General features: G+C 40.3%; 1 protein-coding gene across 2 annotated transcripts in view; it reads right to left on the bottom strand.

Annotated features, from left to right (window-relative positions):
• LOC117303718 (dual 3',5'-cyclic-AMP and -GMP phosphodiesterase 11-like) overlaps positions 1-23,545 on the bottom strand; it is a 156,926-nt gene that overhangs the window by 65,029 nt on the left and 68,352 nt on the right. Inside the window, exons 5-6 of one of the 2 annotated variants that reach the window (XM_033788015.1) lie at positions 14,141-14,176; positions 9,359-9,429 (exon numbers count right to left, since the gene is read on the bottom strand). In XM_033788015.1, the coding sequence (XP_033643906.1) occupies positions 9,359-9,429; positions 14,141-14,176 (107 nt within the window). The remainder of the gene's footprint in view (positions 1-9,358; positions 9,430-14,140; positions 14,177-23,545) is intronic. The other variant, XM_033788016.1, reaches the window with a different exon arrangement.

Raw genomic sequence — 23,545 nt, 5'->3', positions numbered from 1 at the left:
CCAGTGGAATCTACAAAGTGATACCCACAAGGAGTTGAACCCAGTGGAATCTACGAAGTGATACACACAAGGAGTTGAACCCAGTGGAATCAACAAAGTGATACCCATAAGGAGTTGAACCCAGTGGCATCAACAAAGTGATACCCATAAGGAGTTGAACCCAGTGGCATCTACAAAGTAATACCCACAAGGAGTTGAACCCATTGGCATCTACAAAGTGATACCCATAAGGAGTTGAACCCAGTGGCATCTACAAAGTAATACCCACAAGGAGTTGAACCCAGTGGCATCTACAAAGTGATACCCATAAGGAGTTGACCCCAGTGGCATCTACAAAGCCATACCCACAAGGAGTTGAACCCAGTGGCATCTACAAAGTGACACCCACAAGGAGTTGACCCCAGTGGCATCTACAAAGTGACACCCAAAAGGAGTTGAACCCAGTGGCATAAGTGATACCCACAAGGAATTGAACCCAGTGGCATCTACAAAGAGATACCCACAAGGAATTGAACCCAGTGGCATCTACAAAGCGATACCCACAAGGAGTTGAACCCATTGGCATCTACAAAGTGATACCCACAAGGAGTTGAACCCAGTGGCATCTACAAAGTGACACCCACAGGGAGTTAAATCCAGTGGCATCTACAAAGTGACACCCACAAGGAGTTAAACCCAGTGGCATCTACAAAGTGATACCCACAAGGAGTTAAACCCAGTGGAATCAACAAAGTGATACCCACAAGGAGTTAAACCCAGTGGCATCTACAAAGTGATACCCACAAGGAGTTAAACCCAGTGGCATCTACAAAGCGATACCCACAAGGAGTTAAACCCAGTGGAATCAACAAAGTGATACCCATAAGGAAGTGAACCTAGTGCACCTACAAAGTGACACCCACAAGGAGTTAAACCCAGTGGCATCTACAAAGTGATACCCACAAGGAGTTAAACCCAGTGGCATCTACAAAGTGATACCCACAAGGAGTTAAACCCAGTGGAATCTACAAAGTGACACCCACAAGGAGTTAAACCCAGTGGCATCTACAAAGTGACACCCACAAGGAGTTGAACCTAGTGGCATCTACAAAGTGATACCCACAAGGAGTTAAACCCAGTGGAATCAACAAAGTGATACCCACAAGGAGTTGAACCCAGTGGCATCTACAAAGTGATACTCACAAGGAGTTAAACCCAGTGGAATCTACAAAGTGACACCCACAAGGAGTTAAACCCAGTGGCATCTACAAAGTGACACCCACAAGGAGTTAAACCCAGTGGCATCTACAAAGTGATACCCACAAGGAGTTGAACCTAGTGGCATCTACAAAGTGATACCCATAAGGAGTTGAACCCAGTGGCATCTACAAAGAGATACCCACAAGGAGTTGAACCCAGTGGCATCTACAAAGTGACACCCACAAGGAGTTAAACCCAGTGGCATCTACAAAGTGATACCCACAAGGAGTTGAACCTAGTGGCATCTACAAAGTGATACCCATAAGGAGTTGAACCTAGTGCACCTACAAAGAGATACCCACAAATAGTTGAACCCAGTGGCATCTACAAAGCGATACCCACAAGGAGTTGAACCCATTGGCATCTACAAAGTGATACCCACAAGGAGTTGAACCCAATGGAATCTACAAAGCGATACACACAAGGAGTTGAACCCAGTGGAATCAACAAAGTGATACCCATAAGGAGTTGAACCCAGTGGCATCTACAAAGAGATACACACAAGGAGTTGAACCCATTGGCATCTACAAAGTGACACCCACAAGGAATTGAACCCAGTGGCATCTACAAAGCGATACCCACAAGGAGTTGAACCCAATGGCATAAGTGATACCCACAAGGAATTGAACCCAGTGGCATCTACAAAGCGATACCCACAAGGAATTGAACCCAGTGGCATCTACAAAGCGATACCCACAAGGAGTTGAACCCAGTGGCATATACAAAGTGATACCCACAGGGAGTTAAACCCAGTGGAATCTACAAAGTGATACCCACAAGGAGTTGAACCCAGTGGAATCTACGAAGTGATACACACAAGGAGTTGACCCCAGTGAAGTCTACAAAGCCATACCCACAAGGAGTTGAACCCAGTGGAATCAACAAAGTGATACCCATAAGGAGTTGAACCCAGTGGCATCTACAAAGTAATACCCACAAGGAGTTGAACCCATTGGCATCTACAAAGTGATACCCATAAGGAGTTGAACCCAGTGGCATCTACAAAGTAATACCCACAAGGAGTTGAACCCAGTGGCATCTACAAAGTTATACACACAAGGAGTTGAACCCAGTGGAATCAACAAAGTGATACCCATAAGGAGTTGAACCCAGTGGAATCTACAAAGAGATACACACAAGGAGTTGAACCCATTGGCATCTACAAAGTGATACCCACAAGGAATTGAACCCAGTGGCATCTACAAAGCGATACCCACAAGGAATTGAACCCAGTGGCATCTACAAAGCGATACCCACAAGGAGTTGAACCCATTGGCATCTACAAAGTGATACCCACAAGGAGTTGAACCCAGTGGCATATACAAAGTGACACCCACAGGGAGTTAAACCCAGTGGAATCTACGAAGTGATACACACAAGGAGTTGAACCCAGTGGAATCAACAAAGTGATACCCATAAGGAGTTGAACCCAGTGGCATCTACAAAGCGATACACACAAGGAGTTGAACCCATTGGCATCTACAAAGTGATACCCATAAGGAGTTGAACCCAGTGGCATCTACAAAGTAATACCCACAAGGAGTTGAACCCAGTGGCATCTACAAAGCGATACCCACAGGGAGTTGACCCCAGTGGCATCTACAAAGCCATACCCACAAGGAGTTGAACCCAGTGGCATCTACAAAGTGACACCCACAAGGAGTTGACCCCAGTGGCATCTACAAAGCCATACCCACAAGGAGTTGAACCCAGTGGCATCTACAAAGTGACACCCACAAGGAATTGAACCCAGTGGCATCTACAAAGTGATACCCATAAGGAGTTGAACCCAGTGGCATCTACAAAGTAATACCCACAAGGAGTTGAACCCAGTGGCATCTACAAAGCGATACCCACAAGGAGTTGACCCCAGTGGCATCTACAAAGCCATACCCACAAGGAGTTGAACCCAGTGGCATCTACAAAGTGACACCCACAAGGAGTTGACCCCAGTGGCATCTACAAAGCCATACCCACAAGGAGTTGAACCCAGTGGCATCTACCAAGTGACACCCACAAGGAGTTGAACTGAGTGGTATCTACAAAGTGATACCAACAAGGAGTTGACCCCAGTGAAGTCTACGAAGTGATACCCACAAGGAGTTGAACTCAGTGGAATCAACCAAGTAATACCCACAAGGACTTGAACCCAGTGAAGTCTACGAAGTGATACCCACAAGGAGTTGAACCCAGTGGCATCTACAAAGTGATACCCACAAGGAGTTGAACCCAGTGGCATCTACAAAGCGATACCCACAAGGAGTTGAACCCAGTGAAATCTACAAAGTGATACCCACAAGGAGTTGAACCCAGTGGAATCTACAAAGTGATACCCACAAGGAGTTGAACTCAGTGGAATCAACCAAGTACCTTTGTAATACCCACAAGGAGTTGACCCCAGTGAAGTCTACGAAGTGATACCAACAAGGAGTTGAACCCAGTGGCATCTGCAAAGTGATACCCACAAGGAGTTGAACCCAGTGGCATCTACAAAGCGATACCAACAAGAAGTTGAACCCAGTGGAATCTACAAAGTGATACCCACAAGGAGTTGAACCCAGTGGCATCTACAAAGTGATACCCATAAGGAGTTGAACCCAGTGGCATCTACAAAGTGATACCCATAAGGAGTTGAACCCAGTGGAATCAACAAAGTAATACCCATAAGGAGTTGAACCCAGTGGCATCTACAAAGCGATACCCACAAGGAGTTGAACCCAGTGGAATCTACAAAGTGATACCAACAAGAAGTTGAACCCAGTGGAATCTACAAAGTGATACCCACAAGGAGTTGAACCCAGTGGCATCTACAAAGTGATACCCACAAGGAGTTGAACCCAGTGGCATCTACAAAGTGATACCAACAAGGAGTTGAACCTAGTGGCATCTACAAAGTGATACCCACAAGGAGTTGAACCCAGTGGCATCTACAAAGCGATACCCACAAGAAGTTGAACCCAGTGGAATCTACAAAGTGATACCCACAAGGAGTTGAACCCAGTGGCATCTACAAAGTGATACCCATAAGGAGTTGAACCCAGTGGCATCTACAAAGCGATACCCATAAGGAGTTGAACCCAGTGGCATCTACAAAGTGATACCCATAGGAGTTGAACCCAGTGGCATCTACAAAGTTACACCCACAAGGAGTTGAACCCAGTGGCATCTACAAAGTGATACCCATAGGGAGTTGAACCCAGTGGCAATCTACAAAGTGACACCCACAAGGAGTTGACCCCAGTGGCATCTACAAGGTGATACCCACAAGGAGTTGAACCTAGTGGCATCTACAAAGTGATACCCATAAGGAGTTGAACCTAGTGCACCTACAAAGAGATACCCACCAGGAGTTGAACCCAGTGGCATCTACAAAGCGATACCCACAAGGAGTTGAACCCATTGGCATCTACAAAGTGATACCCACAAGGAGTTGAACCCAATGGAATCTACAAAGTGATACACACAAGGAGTTGAACCCAGTGGAATCAACAAAGTGATACCCATAAGGAGTTGAACCCAGTGGCATCTACAAAGAGATACACACAAGGAGTTGAACCCATTGGCATCTACAAAGTGACACCCACAAGGAATTGAACCCAGTGGCATCTACAAAGTGATACCCACAAGGAGTTGAACCCAGTGGCATAAGTGATACCCACAAGGAATTGAACCCAATGGCATCTACAAAGCGATACCCACAAGGAATTGAACCCAGTGGCATCTACAAAGCGATACCCACAAGGAGTTGAACCCAGTGGCATATACAAAGTGATACCCACAGGGAGTTAAACCCAGTGGAATCTACAAAGTGATACCCACAAGGAGTTGAACCCAGTGGAATCTACGAAGTGATACACACAAGGAGTTGACCCCAGTGAAGTCTACAAAGCCATACCCACAAGGAGTTGAACCCAGTGGAATCAACAAAGTGATACCCATAAGGAGTTGAACCCAGTGGCATCTACAAAGTAATACCCACAAGGAGTTGAACCCAGTGGCATCTACAAAGTTATACACACAAGGAGTTGAACCCAGTGGAATCAACAAAGTGATACCCATAAGGAGTTGAACCCAGTGGAATCTACAAAGAGATACACACAAGGAGTTGAACCCATTGGCATCTACAAAGTGATACCCACAAGGAATTGAACCCAGTGGCATCTACAAAGCGATACCCACAAGGAATTGAACCCAGTGGCATATACAAAGTGACACCCACAGGGAGTTAAACCCAGTGGAACCTACGAAGTGATACACACAAGGAGTTGAACCCAGTGGAACCAACAAAGTGATACCCATAAGGAGTTGAACCCAGTGGCATCTACAAAGCGATACACACAACGAGTTGAACCCATTGGCATCTACAAAGTGATACCCATAAGGAGTTGAACCCAGTGGCATCTACAAAGTAATACCCACAAGGAGTTGAACCCAGTGGCATCTACAAAGCGATACCCACAAGGAGTTGACCCCAGTGGCATCTACAAAGCCATACCCACAAGGAGTTGAACCCAGTGGCATCTACAAAGTGACACCCACAAGGAGTTGACCCCAGTGGCATCTACAAAGCCATACCCACAAGGAGTTGAACCCAGTGGCATCTACAAAGTGACACCCACAAGGAGTTGAACCCAGTGGCATCTACAAAGTGATACCCATAAGGAGTTGAACCCAGTGGCATCTACAAAGTAATACCCACAAGGAGTTGAACCCAGTGGCATCTACAAAGCGATACCCACAAGGAGTTGACCCCAGTGGCATCTACAAAGCCATACCCACAAGGAGTTGAACCCAGTGGCATCTACAAAGTGACACCCACAAGGAGTTGACCCCAGTGGCATCTACAAAGCCATACCCACAAGGAGTTGAACCCAGTGGCATCTACAAAGTGACACCCACAAGGAGTTGAACTCAGTGGTATCTACAAAGTGATAACAAGGAGTTGACCCCAGTGAAGTCTACGAAGTGATACCCACAAGGAGTTGAACTCAGTGGAATCAACCAAGTAATACCCACAAGGACTTGAACCCAGTGAAGTCTACGAAGTGATACCCACAAGGAGTTGAACCCAGTGGCATCTACAAAGTGATACCCACAAGGAGTTGAACCAAGTGGCATCTACAAAGCGATACCCACAAGGAGTTGAACCCAGTGAAATCTACAAAGTGATACCCACAAGGAGTTGAACCCAGTGGAATCTACAAAGTGATACCCACAAGGAGTTGAACTCAGTGGAATCAACCAAGTACCTTTGTAATACCCACAAGAAGTTGACCCCAGTGAAGTCTACGAAGTGATACCCACAAGGAGTTGAACCCAGTGGCATCTGCAAAGTGATACCCACAAGGAGTTGAACCCAGTGGCATCTACAAAGCGATACCAACAAGAAGTTGAACCCAGTGGAATCTACAAAGTGATACCCACAAGGAGTTGAACCCAGTGGCATCTACAAAGTGATACCCATAAGGAGTTGAACCCAGTGGCATCTACAAAGTGATACCCATAAGGAGTTGAACCCAGTGGCATCTACCAAGTGATACCCACAAGGAGTTGAACCCAGTGGCATCTACAAAGTGATACCAACAAGGATTTGAACCTAGTGGCATCTACAAAGTGATACCCACAAGGAGTTGAACCCATTGGCATCTACAAAGTGATACCCACAAGGAGTTGAACTCAGTGGAATCAACCAAGTACATTTGTAATACCCACAAGGAGTTGACCCCAGTGAAGTCTACGAAGTGATACCAACAAGGAGTTGAACCCAGTGGCATCTACAAAGCGATACCCACAAGGAGTTGAACCCATTGGCATCTACAAAGTGATACCCACAAGGAGTTGAATCCAGTGGAATCAACAAAGTGATACCCATAAGGAGTTGAACCCAGTGGCATCTACAAAGCGATACCCACAAGGAGTTGAACCCAGTGGAATCTACAAAGTGATACCCAAAAGGAGTTGAACCCAGTGGCATCTACAAAGTGATACCCACAAGGAGTTGAACCCAGTGGCATCTACAAAGCGATACCCACAAGAAGTTGAACCCAGTGGAATCTACAAAGTGATACCCACAAGGAGTTGAACCCAGTGGCATCTACAAAGTGATACCCACAAGGAGTTGAACTCAGTGGCATCTACAAAGTGATACCAACAAGGAGTTGAACCTAGTGGCATCTACAAAGTGATACCCACAAGGAGTTGAACCCAGTGGCATCTACAAAGCGATACCCACAAGAAGTTGAACCCAGTGGAATCTACAAAGTGATACCCACAAGGAGTTGAACCCAGTGGCATCTACAAAGTGATACCCATAAGGAGTTGAACCCAGTGGCATCTACAAAGCGATACCCACAAGGAGTTGAACCCATTGGCATCTACAAAGTGATACCCATAGGGAGTTGAACCCAGTGGCATCTACAAAGTGACACCCACAAGGAGTTGAACCCATTGGCATCTACAAAGTGATACCCATAGGGAGTTGAACCCAGTGGCATCTACAAAGTGACACCCACAAGGAGTTGACCCCAGTGGCATCTACAAGGTGATACCCACAAGGAGTTGAATCCAGTGGCATCTACAAAGTGATACCCATAAGGAGTTAAACCCAGTGGAATCAACATAAGGTGCGTGCTTTTAGCTTCCCTGGGTCGACCCTGGTCTGCCCCGTTACATTCACATAGCTTTGACGGGCTCACCTGGGCCAGCCCCCAGTGCCCTGCTTGTGGAGTGGGTCACTTGGGGGTGACCTGAGGTGCATGCCGTCACCAGGAGAGGGCGAGTGTGATCATTCAAATAGCTCTTGTCAGGGACTCAGCCGAGTGAGCACTGCGGTGTACACACAGGGAAGTTAAACGAATGCACCCATTGTGATACCAACAAGGAGTTGGACCCATTGGCATCTACAAAGCCATACCCACAAGGAGTTGAACACAGTGGCATCTACAAAGCGATACCCACAAGGAGTTGAACCCAGTGGCATATACAAAGCGATACTCACAAGGAGTTGAACCCAGTGGAATCAACAAAGTGATACCCACAAGGAGTTGAACCCAGTGGAATCTACAAAGTGATACCAACAAGGAGTTGAACCTAGTGGCATCTACAAAGTGATACCCACAAGGAGTTGAACCCAGTGGCATCTACAAAGCGATACCCACAAGAAGTTGAACCCAGTGGAATCTACAAAGTGATACCAACAAGGAGTTGAACCTAGTGGCATCTACAAAGTGATACCCACAAGGAGTTGAACCCAGTGGCATCTACAAAGTGATACCCACAAGGAGTTGAACCTAGTGGCATCTACAAAGTGACACCCACAAGGAGTTGAACCCAGTGAAATCTACAAAGTGATACTCACAAGGAGTTGAACCCAGTGAAATCTACAAAGTGACACCCAAACAGAGTTGAACTTACGAGTTATGTGCTTTGAACCTGTTTACCGTGTTCTGGATGACAACAGAACTTACTAAACGCGTTTCTTACTAATGGCTACCGTATAATGGCGTTCCGTATTGGCAGCGTTAAGGGCAATTCAAAAATAAAAATGCCACCTGCCACCAACTCCTCCTCAAGAATCCATTCTTTGGAATTATCTTCGGCCTGATGAAGTTTATGTTGTGATGTCTCTTGCAGCTTTGATTTGAATCGTCAAGTGGCAGTATAAAGGGTATGACACATGATCGTTGGCGATAGCCTCAACGTGCTATGTATAAGACTATCACTGGGCGTTAGTTGTAAAAGCCGGCAACAGCCTTAGCATTCGTTGGTATTCATTGGTATAAGTTACTAAACGGTATGGAAAAGGTACAGTTACTACTACAGCATGTATACGTAAAACTTGTTATACGCCGACAAACGCTGGCTTAATGGTCAAAGTGTAACAGGGCCTTAAAACTCCAATTGCAGTTGCAGATATAATTGTTTTCAGAACATTAAGCTACAAATGATGAACATTGATAAAATTATTATATAGTCAGAAATCAATAATTAACTTCATAAAACATAATATTTGGTTTCATTTTAAAGAAAATTTCAAAAAAGTTTTAAACTTATATTTGGGACCTTTTATTGTCATAACATACAAAATATTTGTTAAATGATAAACTGTTTTATATCTGACCTGGTTCCATTGTAGGGGCCTTTGTTTTCAAGATCATCCACTCCCAACTCAAACACTTTTGAAAATATATGCTGCAGAAAATAAACAAAAACAAATTGTATTTATAATAACAATGTTGTCTCAAAATAAGTAATGTTGTACAATGTACTTCAACAGAAGAAAATGGTGTTAAAAGAAACTGGAAAAGACAAATGTAACCATTTAATCATACATGCAAAGGTTGGGGGAAATGAAAAACAATTGCTGAATAAAGATTGTAAGTTGATCAACATGTTTCTGTTTTTAAAACATTCTTACAGTGTAAGATTAGCGTCAAATCAGAAAATTGAGTCTGCAATAAAAACAAAAACTTTAATGACAATGACATTTTTTATTTTGTTCTCAATCTAAATCTGAATAAACATGGTTGTAAAAAAGAGTTACATCTAGCCTTGCTCAAGGCAGTCGCATTATTCACTCCGAAAAGACGCCGCCGTAAACCCAACCGTTTACACTATGCTTACTGTTTGTATTCACACCGCACTACCCAACCATATACATTTCGTGTACACCATGTACACCGTCACATCGCTCAACGCACACCGTACGACTACTGTGCACAAGTCATCCGCACTCATTCCACTAACCCGATGTGAAGGCCGCTAGGTCAACAGGCTTGTCGGGTCTGTAACTTCACGAGTTTATTGTGTTTCATGAAAAAAAAATCCACTATTGAAAAAAAAATTGGGGGGGGGGGGGGCTCTCGGATATTGCTAGTTATGTATGCAGCTCATGAATATGGATATCTTTCGTCAGACCTTCAGACAACACAGCATGTGAAGCAAATGAATTATTCATTTTGACGTCCAATCATGCACTTCCCTTATCACGACCTTTGAACCCTATCGTGCTCGCTGAGCATCCGTGGTGATGTAAACATGTCTCGTCTTTCGCGGGGCATTATGGTAATGAGTTGACCGTGGGAACTCTTCTTTCGCGCTGATTATAGACATGAGGTCAGTGGCTTCAACACAATGTCTCAGTAAAACATTGTAAATAAACAAATCAGTGTTAAACTTGAGAAGCATTGTAGATTTGTTAACGCAGATGGAGAGATTGATATCCTTGGATTATGTTCAATAACCTGAAGGTACAACATGTACAAGTATCAATGTTCCGACATGTTCTTGATGTGTGCCTTGTGTACTGTTTTGTCGTTGATGGAATAAAGAAACCTTCATGCTCGTGAGGGGATATATACTGTAATGAAATCCCTCCGAGTTTTTTCCCGGCAGATCTGGTGCCTCGGTGGGCTAGGGTGAGGGTTAGGGTGAGGGTTAGGGTGAGGGGGAGGGTTAGGGTGAGGGTGAGGGTTAGGGTTAGGGTGAGGGCTAGGGTGAGGGCTAGGGTGAGGGTCAGGGCTAGGGCTAGGGTTGAAGCTAGGGTTAGGGCTAGGGTTAGGGCTAGGGTTAGGGTTAGGGTTAGGGTTAGGGTTAGGTTAGGGTTAGGGTTAGGGTTAGGGTTAGGGTTAGGGTTAGGGTTAGGGTTAGGGTTAGGGTTAGGGTTAGGGTTAGGGTTAGGGTTAGGGTTAGGGTTAGGGTTAGGGTTAGGGTTAGGGTTAGGGTTAGGGTGAGGGCTAGGGTGAGGGTCAGGGCTAGGGCTAGGGCTAGGGTTAGGGCTAGGGTTGAGGCTAGGGTAAGGGCTAGGGCTAGGGCTAGGGCTAGGGTTAGGGTTAGGGCTAGGGTTAGGGCTAGGGTTAAGGCTAGGGTTAGGGCTAGGGTTAGGGTTAGGGCTAGGGTTAGGGACTTAAACATTTTGTTCATGTTGAAGCACACGAATTGCAAAGAGATATTTTCCACATATTTGCTAGGCTCTGGTCAGCTCTGCCATTTTAACTTCTCTGCCATCCTTTTTAAAAGCTCTGAAGCATGAAGATAGTGTAGCTACACTTCATATTTCTTAACTTGTCTATTGCTTTATCCTTTTACAGTTTCATAACAACTATGTGCAATCCCACAACTTACTTTAAACATACTATATTTCATGGGGTTATATATTTGTGTATATTTATTTATTTATTTGTTTGTTTATTTATTTGTCTACTTATTTTTGTATTTTTCTATTTGTTAATTTATTTGTTTATTTACTCATAAAACTATTTATTTACATATTTTTGATGGATTTTTTTCTTTTCTCTTAAAGGCAATGGACACTATTGGTAATGGGCCATATTTTTGACCGCGTGAGGGCGCTCTCAATCACTTCCGGGGGTATATTCATTCATACGCAAAACAGTTTTTAAAGATTGGAACACATTATAACCACAGACATCTAATCCATCACAGACAATAAGACTTTTAAAGGAGCCGTTATAATCCACCTCTAAAGCAAATTGAAACTACGGCGCAACAAAAGTGACAGAACGCCTATTAATTTGTGCAGGGCGAATCGCGTGTACCCCCGGAAGTGATCAAAATACTATTTATAGCGCCCTCGCGCGGTCAAAAATAAGGGGCATTACTCAAAATAATTATCATTATAAAACCTTTCTTGATTACGAGTAATGGGGAGGGGTTGGTGGTATAAAACATTGTGAGAAACAGCTCCCTCTGAAGTGCCACAGTTTTCGAGAAAGAAGTAATTTTCCACGAATTTGATTTCGAGACCTCAAATTTAGATGAGGTCTCGAAATCAACTTGCATCTGAAAGCACACAACTTCGTGTGACAAGGTTGTCTTTTCTTTCTTTATTATCACGCAACTTCAACGACCAATTGAGCTAAAATTTTCACAACTTTGTTATTTTATGTATATGTTGAGACACCAAGTGAGAAGACTGGTCTTTGACAATTACCAATAGTGTCCACTGTCTTTAATAGATTTGGTCACTTAAATTTAATTTGCATTCTACCAGGATATTCTTTTACGTTATTTAAGTTTTTAGGAATTATTCTGTTTTTGTTTGTTGTTAGTTAATGTGGGGAGGCAGGTCTATGGACCACAGTAATTATTTTGCTTTTGTTTCTCCTAGCCCATCATGCCCATCTGGAAGTATTTTTTGTATTGTCATGTATTGTTGAAATGGCTGAATAAATAATAATAAAATGTACACACTAGAAAATCACTCTTAAAACAGCAGAAAATGGTATCTGCACACTGTGCAGCTCTAGGGTTATTTGCGTTGTGCAAGGGGGTCAAGGGGGGACATTTCTCTCACGGTATGATCTGATGAAGAAGAGATCAAGGATTTCAGTGTTGAGAACTGTATCCCAGTTTAGGAACTTTGGGCTTCCAATGTCACATGGAGAGCAACAATCCTGATCTTTGCTAGAGCCATTCAAGCATTGGCCTGTGAGTGACTTCTTCTAGTAAGATCTCCCAAACATAGTGGGCAGCAAATGTCTGTAGGTCCATCGAAATCCCTCCAGGGAGTCTACACACACGTTTTCCACCATCCATCTCTACTATGTGCATGTCACAGGCAACTGAGCATTTTAAAGTTCTCCTCCCCATCCGTATCATCAGGCCAGTTCCATTAAGTGAAATTCTTTTGCATCCTGCATATTGTAGGCATACAATGTTGACCGGACTACAAAGTATTGCATCTTTAACCTAGGCAGAATAACCATATTACATGTATATTGTATTACTAGACATTGGTTGCCATGGTAACTAATATTGTTTTGAGTCTCAACAAGCCTATGAGTGGCTCATTGATTGCATCTCAGCAAGATCTAAAAAAGGTGTTTATAAAATTTTACTCACTTCGTCTTCATCTTCACAAACTTAGTCTGATTCCAGTTCTTCTTCTGACAAGTCCTTCAGCAGTCAGTATTTCACTTTTGTGTGTGTGCAAAGCTTACACTGCTTGTTGCAAAATGGTGACCCACATAAAAAGTATCACAAAACAGCGCCCTCATTCGGCTACTATACAATCATTAGGGTTTTTTTTACTTTTTTTTTTTTTTTTTTTTATAAAGGAAATTAACATGATCACAAGAGACCAGTGACCGCACAAAAGGGTTTTATATAATCAGAATCAAATCCACCATACTCCCTGAATTTTCTGTACACTGCCATCATACCATCAACATGTTGTCCAACATTGGATACTAAATACATTGCGCTACATTTAAGGTTGGGCTGGAAATACATTACACTTGTTTGCACAAACAAACTTGGGTTGGGAAGCTGCTATGGAAAACAATGTTAAATGCCCAAACCACTGCATACAAGGGTGTTTTAAACTGATAAGATAGTAATCACAAAAAACACTGGTTCAATGAAGTAATTATATAAAAAACACTGTACTTAATCAATATCAAGGCAAATAGATCAACTTGTTTCATTTATTTTATAAAAATAAACCTTTTCAATGAATGTTATTGGTTCCCAGCTGTGTGTGTTGATACAGCCATTAGTATAATTTGGCAATTTGTTGGTGGTCTAGAGTTTCTTTCTAAATTGATTGTCATACGCATACTTCAAGCACACTATGAGTGATTTTTGAAATGCTTTGTAGACTCAGAAGGCTTCACAAGTTTGCCTTTGATATTTCTATAAAAACAATTACCTGAATACAAATTACACTTACTCTGATTACTTGATCAAAATTAAAATATTTATAACAAAAAATTGCAAACAAATGATGAGTTAATCATTAGATAAATATGGTTAGGTTTAATTGTTATTTGGTAATGAGACAAGGCCACAACAAGCAGAGCAGAAATTAAAGCAAAACATCAGAGTGAAAATCATGCATTACAGAACAAGGGTGCACAAAAGGCTTAAGAGACATGTGTACCGTGTCTTTGCTTGTCCCCCGCTTATTTTTCCTTCTCTGTGAACATGAGAAAAACACAATTTTGCAAGGATTAAAATTTATGTAAGAAACAATACAATGTTTCAAAACACAACTGGGTTTAATTTTTATCATTGTGCTTCACATTTTTGCCAACATACATGCATGCACACTGATTGAAGTATTACTGCACAAGTGCTTTGTCTAACAAATTTTGGAGAAAGCAGCCACATGATTATGGGCAGCCATTTGGGCAAAAAAATGACAACTACAAAAATAAGAAGATTGCCAGCGATCTTCAGCAATAATGATATCAATCCCCAGAAATACATCAACTTCCAGAAATATATCAGTCCCCAGAAATATTTCAACCCCCACAAATAAATCAAGCCTCGAAACAATCCCCAGAAGTATATCAATTTCTAGAATTATATCAATCCCAAGAAAATATCATTCCTAGAAATATATTAAGCCTCGAAATAAGTCAATCCCTGGAAATATATCAATCTCTGGAAATATATCAATCTCTGGAAATGTATCAATCCCCACAAAACATCAACTTCCAGAAATATATCAATCCCCAGAAATATATCAATCCCCAGAAATATATCAATCCCCAGAAATATATCAAGCCTTGAAATATATCAATCCTCAGAAATATATCAACCCCAGAAATATATCAACCCCAGAAATAAATCAAGCCTTGAAATATATCAATCCCTAGAAAAATATAAACCCCCAGAAAAACATCAATTTCTAGAAATATATCAATCCCCAGATATATATCGACCCCCAGAAATAAATCAAGCCTCGAAATATATCAATCCCTGGAAATATATCAATCCCCAGAAAAGAACATCAATTTCCAGAAAGATATAAATCCCCAGAAATATATCAACCCCCAGAAATATATTAACCCCCCAGAAACAAATCAAGCCTTGAAACAAATCAAGCCCCAAAATATATAAATCCCCAGAAATATATCAATCCCTGGAAATATATCAATCCCTGGAAATATATCAATCCCCAGAAAAACATCAATTTCCAGAAATATATCAATTCCTAGACACACCCTGTCTTTCGATAGGGGTATACGTGTTTAGAATCATACTATGTAGTCTGCAGAGGAATTTTACCAAAAGGGAAGACAGTGCAGCCACAAATACAGTTTGGACTTTTTTTCACCAGGAAATGTGTACATCAAACAACTTGTTAGCGTACGTTGAGGCCTTGAGACAAACAAAAATCGCTAAAACTAGTACACCCTCACAATGTTCAAACTCCTGTTAAGGCACAATCACTAGAAAGTGAAGAGCACTTTTATGAAGCGGGCTATCTGAAACCATTTGAGGCATGTTATTGTTATTTAAACAAAGATTTGGACTGAAAGGATAGGGAAGGGCGGTGGGCGAGTGGTATAAGGGTTAGTGAGGGGGCGGGAGAAAGTGTGGTGAGGAACAGCATACATCTATGTAATACATGTTCATGTACATGTCCCAATTACTAAATTGTTGACATACTACATGTAAAGAAACATTTCAAGCAAGATGTTGTATCCTCTCATAACGTGTGATAATATGTCATATCTGTGAAGTTTGAATACATTAAAACAATATCCAAAGTGGTTAGGAGATACATGTAGTCTTGTTCCAATGTCAAATTGTCAAGTTTTTGAAGAACCTGTGAAGAGTCTCGTCAGGGTGTATAAGCTTTGTTGCCTGACAATGGGAAGCAAGACAAAATACATGTATTTTTAGATTTGTTGAGTTGTGGCCCTGCAACCACTGATGATGGGCCTACCGACAAACCGTGTTCTACTCGGAGGTTTTTCATGGATCTTCGGCAGTAGGTAAATGCTGGGTATTTTAATCTGGTGGTTGTGAGGGTCGAGAAACTTGAATATTTCCTTGGATATTATCTGTTCTTTGAACAGATTACATTAATATTTCTAGTGATTGATAAATTTCTGGCGCTTGTACGATTACGGCGCTTAAACGTTTATTGCACTTTACTACACACTTCTGACGCATAATTTATTTGTGGCACTAGGTTTATTTCTGGGAATTTATATAATTCTATGCTTGATTTGTTTCTAGGGTTGATATATTTCTGCGGATTGATATATTTCGGGGCTTGATATATTCCTGGGGAATGATATGGTCCCACTTCCGGTAGACCAGTAAGTGAATGTCAACATGGGGTCACGGCTACCACAGGCTAACCTGCAAGTTTGAAAATCGGTTGAGTAGATCTTGAGATCTGGGGTGCGTTCCACTCGCGCAAACGTTGCCACCAGTTGCGCACGTTCGCCAACAATTTCAAGTGGAACGAGTTGTTCGCCGCCGCGTCACAAACATAATTACATTGTATTTTCAGTGGATGATAATTTGGAATAACAAAGTTAATTAATTGATGTAATGATGTCAAAAAGAGGACTATTGCAGCAAAAACAAAGTAAAAAAAAAATACGTTTGGTGCGCGCCATCTTCATTTTAGGGCGCCGCCATATTGACATCGCGTATACGCACCAATCGTTCAAAAGATAAAAAACGTTTGCGCGAACAGTTGCGAGTCGTTTGCGCGAGTGGAACGCACCCCTGGTCCAATTTCCGGCTGACCCAGAAGTAGGGGTCAACATGGGGTTACGGTTTTTCAAAGTTAATTTAATGCGTTTTGAAGACTAAGAGTCTACTGAAAGAGCTTGAACATTAGCTGTATGTTTTTAGAGTATGGTCGCGCTTCCGGTTGACCAGGAATTAAAGGACAACATGGGATCAAAATTGTTTAAAACTAATGTTAAATGCCCAAGGAGTTTGGGCAATTAACTAATTGTTAATGCCTGAGAAAGAAGGAAATGACTAATAAACCTTTTATTTTGCCATATCCCTTTTCCCCACAGAAACCCCCCTTTTAGTATGAGCCTCATTCACTAATTAATTACTTTTGTCCTCACCTCTCCCCACCCTTAATAGTGTCCTTTGTGTTTCCATCTTCTTGTGGTCAGGCCAGTGCCTTTCCACTTCACTGCTTATGTTTCACTTACTGTATCTTCCTGTGGATTTTTACGTTTGTTGTGTTGCCATTTTAGTCCATGGGCCAGACCAGATATTGGTACCACCTGAGGTGGCAAAACATAAATGGTGCCAAATGCTTTGTAGGACCACCGTGTTTTCCCATAGGGTTACATGTTAATTGCAGTAGGCCCCCTATATGTACATTCCTTAGCATATGGGTTGGCATAAACTCATTTATACTGGTATTAAAGGTGATTATGGCAATAAAATAAAGACAGGCAGCTGGTATACAATCAAGCCAATGCCAGTAAGTGATTGTTTTTATAAATTTAGTTTCCTGTGATGTGGGGGGGGGGGGTAAACAGTGGTACGTCTTGCAAACTATTGCTATTGCTCTTGATGTATTTCATTTAAAAACTGATGCCCAATCTGATTGAACTTTTTGATTCAAGGCGACTGTTTAATTAAAATGTACATTCTTGAACTTTTATGAAGAAATGTTATTATAGGGATCAAAATAATGGGAGGTGGATTGAGCTCCTATTGACTGCTGATCCCTGTTGCAAACGGTGTAGTAAAGTATGAAGGCGGGTTTCTGGCGCCTTAAAAGGGCAGTTCCACGGGGTCGGACGTACATTTCGGACACTTTAACAGAGTGTATTATTACAGTGGTATAAATAAAAGGAATTTTTATTCTGGATAGAGGTATAAGGCAGTCACTAAAGTTATTTTATCAAAAAATAATTCATCCATGTCTTTGGATATAGACGCCATTCGCCGAAAACACCATGGTGTCGGACGTACTCAGAGAAACGGCTTTTTATGGAAACCAATATTTGTAGTTCAAACTCTGTGATGTGTTTGAACTTTAATGCAATTTTTTCTTATTTATGGATTCATCAGACCTCTGTCATTACACTTTACCATAAGACATTTGGTTTTTAAAATTTGAATTTTAAGGAACGGCATTTAATATATTGGTGTCGGACGTACATTTCACAGTGTCGGACGTACTTGTCCGAAATTGCATTCAAAAATAGGTAACAATCAGTTCAACTTTTCACTTTTGTTATAAAATAATGATTTAATCTACCAATTTGGTGTTGTAATATCAGATAAATCATTATTTGTTGAAAAAAGTGGTTTAATTGTCAACTTATACCACGTTTTGAGATCAATAGAAACAATGTGCATGTGTAATGCAACTTGTACATGATGTACATGCGTATCCTTATGCATTGCTGTGGCAACCAAAACTGGCAAAACACCCAAGTTTCAAAATGTTGCCTAACAATGAAAGATATGAGTCTGCAAAATAACATTTGGTTCAAATATATTGTAGATTGGACTTGTGTTTAAAAAAATTAAAGTTTAAAGTTCTTGGTGGGTAACTGTTGCCAAGGTCAAAGGTCACCAAGAATTTTGGTGTTAAATGTTTTGATATTTTCTCTAAAGAACCAACTTTAGAGCATTGTCAACAGTTTACTAAATGAATAAGAGCTCTATCCTTGCTTGGGGGTAACCACATGTACCTGAATTTAACAAATATACTGCAAAAACCAAGCTTTTCTTATATTAATTATAAGTACCAGTGGGTTTTGGAAATGGAAATTAAAATTTTCTGCAGATTAAAATTATTGTGTTTTTAGCAGCCAGTCGAAAAAAAGGGGAATGAAATACACTTGTTTTGAGGCAAGATTTGAGTGATTTGGGTGAGAGTTACCCTAGGTACCAAATTATAGCTTTGTATGATATTTTAAAGGCATTCAAAAAGGCTTTCACATAATTATTTTGGAGGTGTCGGACGTACTGGTGTCGGACGTACGAACAAAATGCACGTCCGACACCAGAATTTTGTACGATTAAGAAGATTTTTTTAAAGAAATAATTCCATGTTTAGATAGAGAGCATCAATTGTGCTTTGTAGTGTAAATTTGAAAATTTTCTGCCCACGGTTGAAATAGGGAGATTAAAATATTAACTATTTTGGTGTCGGACATACATCGGAAAAGTAAGTTTCCAAAATAGTGAATATCATAAAATTTTGAAAGATTTTTTTTTTTTTTTTCCATCATTGTGTTGTTACCATAGCAAACTTCGAACAGGTGCAAAACCAAAACAAACACTATTTAACCACAGTAAAAATTTTGATTAAATTGGCAAAACATTATTTTTGAGCCAATTTCACTATTTTAAAAGTATTTTTTCAGTCGAAAATAGCACTTGAGCCGCTGAATATTTTCAGTAACAAATTATATTTTATTAAAATTCATACAATTAGCTACAAAATGATGTCTCATTTGTCACATTAGTGCCATTTTGAAATTTTGGCACTGAGGTTTACATTTCTATGGAACTGCCCAAAACCAGATTGCTCTGCGCAGTTGGCACTCATTAACCTTGGATGGGAGTCAACCAAGCTAGGAGACAGCCACTGATTTCAAACACGGGTTGGTGAAGCTCTCAGCCTTGGATGGAAGCGTAGGAAAAGGATAACTCTGATTTCAAACCTTGATTGGTGGGGCTCGTTTACCATGGAAGGCAGCCCACCTTGGTGGAGCAAAACTCTTACTTCCAACCCGGGCAATACTGGCCTGCTTATGTCTGTACGGTCACGGATCAGAATAATATGACATTTCTCCCCACAGCGTGCAGTGGGTGTTGTCATGTGGTTGGCTTCATCAGAAGAAGGGCATCTGGCTGTGAAACTTTGCTTCAATATTCAAACTGTGGATACAAATATCCCCACTAGCCTACATCAAACATAAAGGTGGAGGTAGGAGATCACGCCACAGTATAAGCAGTGATTATTTTCGTTTTTGCTTTATGCGCGTGTGGGTATACTCCATGTTACAGCAAGGGTGCAGGGGACTGAGACCCACTACACTATTAGCAATGATTTAAAGAAAAAAAATAAATTATAAAGGATTGTAAACAGATGCAGAGAGAAAATGGAGCATAGTTTTTCTATGGAGATGCACTACTGACTTCTAAATTTTAATTTAAAATCAGGTTTACCCATAGGATATTTTTGGGGGAAAACAAACAGGGAAAAATTCACATGAACAAAAAATGAGCGCTCCCATCAACGACCAATCTTTTTTTCTTTTTTTTATCTTTCTTTTTTGACGCTTATTTTGTTACAGGCCTACATCATTTTTAGTGCACTAAAGACGAAGTTCTCAAGATCTTTGAGAAAGTTCACACTCAAAAATCAGCGGGTACCACAACGATATAACATATGTTAAATTTGCATCGGGGATAAAGAATATTAATTTTGGTGTTTTTTTTACCCATACACCGATGTGTGTTAATAGCACTGTATACTCAGTACTTTCCCGAGTCCTGTGAAAAAAATACCACAGGCATGTTACTCGGGTGGGATTCGAACCCAGTGTCTTACCAACTAGACTACCGAGGTTGCCCGGCAGCTAGAGGCAGTTCGAATCCTATGTTTTGGCAGCGGGTACCGCAACGATATAAGAGATGTTAAATTTGCATCGGAGATAAAGAATATTAATTTTGGCTGCCCTACAAAACAGCTAATTAAAAATCTTGAAGAAAACAATTCCTGCAGCTAATAAATGTGCAAAACCTTATTAGCAACTACTGTTACATGTACTTGTACATTGTATATAACAATTTTAAAAATAATAATACCTAGAAATATTGCATTTGTCCAAAATGCCCAGCTGTTTTGCAGAAACTTTTTTAAATTTCTTTTAAGTCTGTTTAAAAAATAACACATTTCGATTATAAATACCATGTACAGTAGCAATTCATGACTAACGGTAAAGGTGCAACAACAAATTAAAATCCAAGTTTCCAGATGATCACACCAATACTTTGGGACATACACAGTGTATTTAAACCTTTAATGCCCTGTCATTCAACCCGAAGAATTCATTCATGGTATTTATTACACTGTCATGATATGCCATGTTAAATGCATTTGAGTGGAGAAAACCAATTTAACCCCTTGAAATTTGACCTAGTTATTTGGAAAGTATACAAATGTCAAGGTCAGGTTTTTATTCACCCCTAACACAAACCTTGTCCATAAAACGAATAGTTTTAGAGATATACATTGTAATTGACCTTAAAGATTGCTAATTACCACCTAACATAAATATGCAAATTGGGTCACTTCTGGCTTGAAACTCTTATACGATTTTGGATATGCCATCAATAACCACCAAATAAACAAGAATCAACGATAAAACAAACTTTTGCAATTTGTGTGACTCAAAAGTCTAAATCTGGTCCTCTACAGGGAGAAAGAAGAAATGACCATGATAAAAAAAAATCATTTTCTCCTGTGTGACAATAATGACAACCTTGACATAAAACATGCAGGAGAAAAACAGTTGTTTGGGCCTTCAAATGTGTCATAAAAGTTTCTTTTTGTAAGTAAAGTGGTGATAACGTAAATAACATGAAATCTTTCAGATATCTTTTATTGACATTGACCAATGATATTCAAAAGTTTATGAAAGTTTCACGTACATTTTTTGACACAGAGAGCAATAACCTGAAGTAATTTTCCACTACCATTGATCACAGTTCTGATATACGTGTATGTATACATTTTAAAGCCATTATACACTTTCGGTAAACAGTATTGTCCAAGTCCCACACTTCGTGTATCACAACTTATATATAAAATAATAAACCTGTGAAAATTTAGGCTCAATCGGTCATCGGAGTCGAGAGAAAATAACGAGAAAACCCACCCTTGTTTCCGCACGTTTCGCCGTGTCATGACATGTGTTTCTATAAATCCGTAATTCTCGCTATCGAGAATTGATATTGTTTTAATGTTTTCTAAAAAAGTAAAGCATTTCATGGAACAATATTTCAAGAGAAGTCTTTTACCATTACCTTCTGTAAACCCTGTAAATTATTTGTAAATCTGTGAACTTTTTTGTTTGTTTCTTTACAGAAAGTGTATAATGGCTTTAAGTACAATTTAACCACAGAAACTTTGAGGAAATTCCTAAAATTTTTGCTCCAGAGCCAGTACAAAAACACAAGGCTGTGAAACAATAGTTTACATGTTTAGACATAAGGACACAATACTGGCAAAGAACAGGGGGGGAAAAAATAGGTGTCGATGGAAGTTTGAATTTACTCAAAATCCATACGAATGGACTACCTTCTACTGAAAAAAAAGTTATGGAAAGATAATGTGGCAAGTAGAAATTCCATCATGCAGTGTTTTTTTCACGATTGATGTGTAAATTTAACGTAAGTTTCGCGTTGTCCACTTTTCAGTCAGGTAAACAAAAATACAAGTGAAAAGAACAAGAAATTAAGTTAATTTGTTGCAGCTAATATTTTGCACCCATCTTCTAGTCGAAACTTTTATTTAAAGGGATAACTTTTGTTAAACAATAATATTAAATAAGGGGACACCGTAACTAACGTAACATTACGGTTTTGTACACAAGTGTTTGAAATGCTTAACCCCCCCCCCCCCACCCAAAGGCTAATCACAGCTAACTGATTTTAATATCATAAAAACACAAATTAAAAGTGTTGTAGGCTGTTTTTTCTAGACTTTTAACGATGGTTACTAGCAGACACGAGCGTGTTCGCGGTAACTAACGTAAAACTGGAGAAGTTATGAGGCGACAACAACGATTTTTTGAGGAATTAATCTTGATTATCTAGTGCAGGTCAACTGAAAAGTAAAAACTATTTGTCATGTAGTCGTGTAAAGAGGAAAAAGAGAAATTTAGTCACTTTTCTTGCGTTAGTTACAGTTTGACACTATTCAAATTCACAGAAAGTTATTTGACCATAAACATGACAAACTACCCCATTCATTATCCTATAAAATCGCTCTATTTAAATTGCAATTGGAACCGTAATCACAGATTAATACAATGAAGAAGTATCGTGACAAGTAGTCCATACCTTTTTGTTGCCTTTTCAAAGTAAATCTGGTAATTTCAAAAACAATCCCGACGTTGATGCTGTTTAATGTTAGTTACATTTTGACGCGAAACAGGGATATGGTGGACACCATCTTTAAAATGTGTTGCATTGGCAAAAATCATCCATACAGAGTACAGGTATAAAGCTATCCTGGTGACATAATGTTGATTACTCAGTTTAACTACAAAGTTATTTTACGTGGGTTACATAGTGGACGCCAAAAATAGTTGGCGATGTTTGTGTGTGTTTTTTCATCCTCATATTACTCGGAGGTATATACAGACTTTTGCAAAATAATTATGCAGTTTACAGTCTACCCGCAAACCATGTGTTTTATTGAGCTTTTGCCCGGTTTTATCTGCAGGGGTTGGTGTGGTTTTTCATGCATGACCTCGGTTTGAATATATAATTAGTCCAAAGGGCTTCTGAAAGTCTTTTCGGCCTTATCTGAAAA

Source organism: Asterias rubens, chromosome 20, assembly GCF_902459465.1.
Source record: "Asterias rubens chromosome 20, eAstRub1.3, whole genome shotgun sequence".
Lineage (NCBI taxonomy): Eukaryota > Metazoa > Echinodermata > Asteroidea > Forcipulatida > Asteriidae > Asterias > Asterias rubens.
This window is presented reverse-complemented; position numbering and strand designations above follow the sequence as displayed.